The sequence below is a fragment of the Pollachius pollachius genome (assembly GCF_949987615.1).
Source record: "Pollachius pollachius genome assembly, chromosome: 17".
In the NCBI taxonomy this organism is placed as follows: domain Eukaryota; kingdom Metazoa; phylum Chordata; class Actinopteri; order Gadiformes; family Gadidae; genus Pollachius; species Pollachius pollachius.
Genome location: NC_136950.1, coordinates 8068423 through 8075033, shown reverse-complemented (window position 1 = coordinate 8075033; position 6611 = coordinate 8068423). Strand labels below are relative to the sequence as shown.

Genomic DNA, 6611 nt, shown 5'->3' with positions numbered 1-6611 from the left:
TGTTGGGTGTGAAGGCGGCGCCGCTACTGTCCTCGACAGGGCCGTCCTGCCTGCCTCGCTCCGTTCGCTGGTGTACTCTACATCTGCACCTTGACGTGCTGCGGTGGGAACCAGCAAACACCACGTGCCCCCCCGGGGAGAAGTAGCCCACTATTGGACAAAAGATGATAGTTACGTATTTTCGCAATCAAAAAGAAGAAAAGGAATGGCCAATTTTTTTTCGAACCGCAGGCGCATGAAGTCAAATGATTGAATGCGACCTCTTCAAAGGAGATGCATAGGCTGCCATTTGATCGGAACACACTGGTCGTCCTCATTCAAACATTTATACACCGACCAAAGTAAACGACGAGTTCTAGATCTTCTATTCTTGATGTTTTTCTGACCTCTTGTGGCAACCAGTAGAAGTACACCTACTGGATCGAGGTCCATGCCTTTGCTCAGAGTTCCCCGCGGTTATAACATATAAGCACGGATTTGACATATTGGCAAAATGGAAAATACTTTTATTGAGTCAAAAGCAACTTATTGTGATCTCCTATCAAACTATTTCCACCGTTATGTATGTGGGATGGGCTACAAGTTATCCAACACACCACCTGAGGGTGAGGTAGGTCATTAGCCCATCTGCCACGACCTTAAGGAGACCTCTCCAACCTGGCCTTTATTTAAAACAATCAAAACAGATCTATAAATCAGGAACCCCCAGGTTAAAGGGTTTCATCGGAGGTGAACATGAGAAACGTCGACATGTGCGCCGCGTCATTTCTTGGTCTTCAGGACGTCGTCGCGCTCCGCCGGGAACACGTCGATCTCCTTGATGAGCCGATCCGCGATCGTCTGGTTGTTGGCCGACATCATCCGCCGGGACATCAGGTCCCACGGCCCCCCTGCGGACAACGGGAAAACACCATCGCCTTTTTTAGAGACTCAAAAGTTGAAAACACGTTGCAAAATATAGATGGAGAAGATAGGCTATTTTGATATGAACTAGATATTTTAGGCTAATATCCAGTGATAGGCTATTTTGATGAAATAAAAGTAAAATGGGAAATGAAGGTGAAAGATTTCAGCTTACTTGATAGTGGCCTACCTATTCTCTACTGTTTACTTTCACAAATCTGTCAGAAGGCCCTAACTGTGATTTTATTGGTTGAAATGTTATTCCCACCCACTTGGACTGTGTTTTGAATGGGTGAAATGGTACACCTGCTTGCTCGATCTTGGGAACACACACAAGAACCTGCCTGCTTTAGAAGTACCTCATGTGAATAGTATTTCAAGTGAAGTGAGTATTGACAAAAACTGAGTGATAATAATTCCATTTTCGGGTATTTTTCATCGAAATTAAATGAGCAAGTATAACACAATAATTACATTTAAAAAGTTCAAGGTAAAGGCAAGGCAGAAGCGCTCAAAGTTAAGAGTCAAAATAACGAAAAGCCAGGATTCCTGTTGTCCATTTCAACAGTGAAAAGCTAATCTCAGCGTTCCAGACTTCAGCAGCGCATCCCCTCTCCGCTCAGTGATCCGCTGAACGTACGGAGGCAGTAGCCGGCCGCTGAGCTCTGCCACATGGCCCCCTCTTAAGGCCCCCCCCCCCCGTCCTCACCGTCCACATCCAGCAGCACCCCCCCAGCCTCGGTGACGATGACGGCCCCGGCGGCCACGTCCCAGCAGTGGATCCCGATCTCGAAGAAGGCCTCCACTGCCCCGCAGGCCACCAGGCACATGTTGGTGGCCGCCGTGCCCGACCCACGCAGCCTGGACCGGGGGGGACACACACGCATGAGGGCCTGCTCGCTCTGGAGCTTGTGGGTGTGGGTGTGGGTGTGGGTTCGTGTGTGTGTGGGTGTGTTCACGTGCATTTGTGTGTGCATGTTTGCACATGTGTGTGTGCGTGCGTGTGCGTTTGTGTGTGTGTGTGTGTGTGTGTGTGTGTGGATGCGGGTGTGTGTGTGTGTACGTGTGTGTGTGTGTGTGTGTATGTTTGCCCATTTGTGTGTTCACGTGCATTTGTGTGTGCATGTTTGCACGTGTGTGTGTGTGTGCGTTTGTGTGTTTGTGTGTGTGTGTGCATGTGTGTGTGTGTGCGTGCATGCGTGTGTGTGTGTGTGTGTGTGCGTGCCTGTGTGTGTGTGTGTGTGTGTGTGTGTGTGTGTGTGTGTGTGTGTGTGTGTGCGTGCGTGTGTGTGTGTAGCTCACCCATGCACAGGGATACAGAGGACCTTCTGCATGGTGGAGAAGATCTTGCTGACGGTCTCGTCGTCCCTGTTGGAGCCCAGCTCACTGATGATCATAGACTTCCTGATATCTGGAGAGAGGGGAGACCGCAAGATAACATAGAATACCAATATAAAATATATCATTATAGTATGTAACATACCATACCACTACATAGAAAACATAACATGATATGATATAACATGACATAACACTATAACATAATACACCATACCACTGTAACATCCAACACCATACCACTATAACATAACAAACCATACCACTAAAACGTAACACACCATACAACTATAATATATATCATACAGGTATAATATATAACATAACACATGCTACACGCCTTTATTGTGACAGCTCAGACTCCACTATGTATGATTTCTCAATCGCTCACAGTTAGAAACCCACACTCTTCACTCACACACAGACAGAAAGAGATGGACAGCAGACACATGCTTCATATCGCGTCTCTGGAGGAACTAGTCACATCAGAAACCTGTCGTCCGTCTCCTTCACAGACAGCCAGACGGACAGACAGACAAGAGACATTCTCCCTGGAGGTACCTTTCACATCAGAAACCTCGAGTTTCTCTCCGTCACAAAAGGCGCCCTTCCCCTTCCTGCCCGTGTACATCTTGTCCTCTATGCAGCTGTACACCACGCCGAACTCCAGCTGGAAGACACAAACGCTTGTTCTCAAATCGTTGCGAGCGTCACTCTCACTTCCACACTCCCCCGTGCAGCCAGCCCCGCATGTCAGGGAGTTTTTGCTATCATAGATAGATGAGATAGGGTAACCGTTACCAAACACCCACGGTCCCGGAAAGGACCATGGCTGGGCTATTATTATTATACTGCAGTTTCTGGTAAAAAAAATATGGCTCAGGTGAGTCCCCTGGGAAATTCTAACAACACAAAGTTGCTAGAATCACAGGTTCTGATTGGCGGAAATTGGTGCACAGTGATGTCACTGGGTACACATTTTGCGTGTGACATCGCAGTGAAACGATGTAATACAATTATAGATAGTTGTGGTTGTCCCTAAAGCTCAACATAAGTTGGAAATCGTTGGTTGAAGTGACTTACCTCTTTGTTGACCGCAAAGCCAATGGACACTGCCACGAACGGAAACCTAGGGGGGAAACACGTTTTTACCAATAAAAAAAATCAAGAAACAGAAACACCCCTTATTGAAAATAATTAAAACTTGGAACTTTCCATGTTTCCATGTTTCCATATTAGCATTGCAACAATATTTTACGCCAGTTGCCAATCAGAAATAACGGTTGCAATAACCTGCGAATACAAGAGAGGGCGCTATCCCTGCAGTTTAATATTAATTCGGTTTTCTCTAAGGGTCGTAGAGCGCAAAAAGCTAACCAATCCGTGGCCATAGGTTTGATTCGAGGAGCAGCACTTGAGGCGTGCACGTGAGCATGTGCACATCAAGTTGTCTCACCCGTGCACAAAGTTGGTGGTTCCGTCCACGGGGTCGATGATCCAGGTGGGGCCGTCTGTCAGAATACAGGGGTGGCCGGCGGCCACTGACTCCTCCCCAATGAAACTGGAGACGGAATCAGACACAAACTCATAAAGGAACGAACTAATGCCATGTGAGTCTGTTAAAGCTAGGGTTGGTAATTTAGAGAAACCAGCCAGGATGTAAGCTAGGATGTGAAAGTATCAAGCTGAAAAAGAAGTTTGTGCGTCAGGTGGGGGGTTTGGTAGGTACACAGAGAGAAATCATGAAGTGTCTGACTGAATGTCTAACCTGTGTGTGTGTGTGTGTGTGTGTGTGTGTGTGTGTGTGTGTGTGTGTGTGTGTGTGTGTGTGTGTATGTGTGTGTGTCCGCACAAAGTAGTATGTTGGTGTGTGTGTGTGTCTAGCCTGTACAAATGTGCGTGTGTGTGAGTGTGTTTGTGTATGTGTCTAGCCTGTCTGTGTGTGTCTAGCCTGTGTGTGTCTATGAAACCTGTGTGTGTGTATGTGTGTGTGTGTGTTTGTGTATGTGTCCAACATAATTATGTTGGTGTGTGTGTGTGTGTCTAGCCTGTACAAGTGTGTGTGTGTGTGTGTGTGTGTGTGTGTGTGCGCGGGCATGTGTTTTTGCGTGTCTAGCCTGTGTCTGTGTGTGTGTCTGTGTAACCTGTGTGTGTGTGTGTGTGTGTGTGTGTGTGTGTGTTACCTGTGTGTGGGGAACTTCTCCTTGACGGAGGAGATGATGATCTTCTCCACCCTCTGGTCCGTCTGGGTGACCAGGTCCACACTGGAGCTCTTGGTCATCACCTTCACCTCGTTCTGAAGGGCGTCTCGGATAACCTGCACACACACACACAAACACACACACACACACACACACACACACACACACACACACATGCACACAGAGGCGCACCCAACCACACAAACCCACAGGATAGAAACACACACCCACAGGCGAGACATACACACACGCACGCACACAGACCGCCATTATAACATGCTCTTCTGCAATACAAGGATGATCTCTTTATAACAATTACAACCCTTCTAACTCCACCCAGCTATTATAACCTAGGAAGAAAAGAGGAAAGACTGAAAACAAATTGACAGACAAACCAGTTTGAATGGAAAAAATAATGAATGAGTGAATTACACCCCATAGTCTTACCACTCCGGCCTTGCGAGCTACAGCAACGGCATGATCGAACGATTCCTTCCATGGGTCAGACATCTTGTTTGTGTTGTTGTGTTGAGTTACTGAAAAAAGGGTGTAGACAAGTTAGGATGTTAGAACTCATGACTTAAAACTCATTCTTAAATAAAGTAAGGGCCTAAAGCGGTGGTTCTCACCCTTTATTGGCATGTTTCCACATGTCTAGGTTTGAACATCTATGCACAAAAGCTTCCCCACGCAACATTTTAAGGCCATCAAACCATTTACGTCATATCCACGGCATATGTCCCCAGGGACATATGCGCAATGCTAATCCTATGCTGTAATTATAGTTTGTTCTTGGTTTTTAACAGTCTTTGCATGCATACAGGATTTTTATAAGACCTGAAAAAAAAAGAGCCTATGAGTTGCTTATTTCCTGGGACCCAATTTCATACCAAGCTAACCAAAGTCTGGTCCCGACCCACTGTTTGAGAAACACTGCTCTAAAACTTCTATTGACAGGTCGGATCTAGACGTGTGAAGTCCTTAACAGTGCCTTAAGAAATTAAAATTAATATAAAACTAAAGTAATCAATGGAACAAAACAAATCACAATCAATTGATAAATCTGATTGTGGTGTAAGTAGTGGTTGTCAATAGCAACAGACCAACTGAGGCCCTGAGAGAACATTGCAGGATAGAAAATCATGTAACGCCGCAAGGGCTGTTGTCAACGCTGAGCACGCACACACATACACACACACACACACACACACACACACACACACACACACACACACACACACACACACACACACACACACACACACACACACGCCTGCTAGGTGCATTCTTCCTGCGTTCCTACGTTAGGACAACATGTACGAGCTGGCATTGTTTCAGTCATCCATTCAAAGCTTTTTTTTTGGATGACTCTGCTGCTGTCTACCTCTTGCTCTGTCTCTCCGTAGTAATCTAACTGGATCTGGAACAGTTACCTCTCATAGGTCTCTCACTTCTGTCGATAGTTTAACAATGCATTCAAATGCATTGAAAATCGACCATTACATTTCTTTTTTCAATTAATCCAACCCAATTTAATTGATAGTGTTTCTCACAGATGCAACACAGTTAAAATAGTTATAATAGTGACCATGTCAATATATTTAGAGATAACAAAAGATGTTGCATGCTAATGAAAAATAAAAAAATACATATTGCCAAAACTATGCGTAAAGTAACATCAATACATCATATGATAAATATAGCACACACACACACAGGCACATGCAACCACAACCACACATAAACATATAGAGTATCAATACAAAGTAAAAACACACCTGTCTGCAGACTTGTTGGAGGGAGCTTTAATCTGTTAATGCCCTGATCTGGTGTGGGAGCACTGCATTTAAAGGAGGGCCTATCTCTATCTGACACGAGACACTGACGGAAAAGTACTAGCAACGCCCTGCATATTTCCTCACCGAGGTGAAGCCAAGAAACCCAATAAAACACGCAATTCCTACAGACATGCAACAGCACGATGCAGGCGTCCCCAACCGCTGCATTGTTTCATAGCAACACCCATTGTCCTGAGTGATGAGAGACTAACCCGTAGGAATAGCATCACTTGATCCTCATTCACACACAGTACAGGAACCATTGTGTTTTGAATTACATGCTTAAGGGGTTACATGGATAGGACATGGACACTCTGTGTGAAATATCCGT

The 6611-nt window shown here is 45.6% G+C and overlaps 1 protein-coding gene across 1 annotated transcript; it reads right to left on the bottom strand.

Moving 5' to 3' along the window:
- Positions 1 to 489: 489 nt before the first annotated feature.
- Positions 490 to 6291, bottom strand: LOC307088786 (inositol monophosphatase 1-like). The gene is made up of 9 exons (XM_079754779.1): positions 6221 to 6291; positions 4890 to 4978; positions 4425 to 4558; positions 3698 to 3802; positions 3325 to 3370; positions 2803 to 2911; positions 2206 to 2314; positions 1613 to 1764; positions 490 to 890 (listed from the first exon to the last, which is right to left on the bottom strand). The coding sequence occupies exons 2-9, from the start codon at positions 4950 to 4952 to the stop codon at positions 763 to 765; spliced, it is 846 nt and encodes a 281-aa protein (XP_079610905.1). The 5' UTR covers positions 4953 to 4978; positions 6221 to 6291; the 3' UTR covers positions 490 to 762.
- Between the last annotated feature and the right edge of the window lie 320 nt (positions 6292 to 6611).

Bases quoted from the DNA above. Each gene is read 5' to 3' on its own strand.
- LOC307088786 (XM_079754779.1), bottom strand. From the start codon at position 4,952: ATGTCTGACCCATGGAAGGAATCGTTCGATCATGCCGTTGCTGTAGCT. The intron at 4,559-4,889 runs GTAAGACTATGG...GTGTGTGTGCAG, and splicing joins TAGCTCGCAAGGCCGGAGTG to GTTATCCGAGACGCCCTTCA. The intron at 3,803-4,424 runs GTAACACACACA...TTCCGTCTCCAG, and splicing joins GAGAAGTTCCCCACACACAG to TTTCATTGGGGAGGAGTCAG.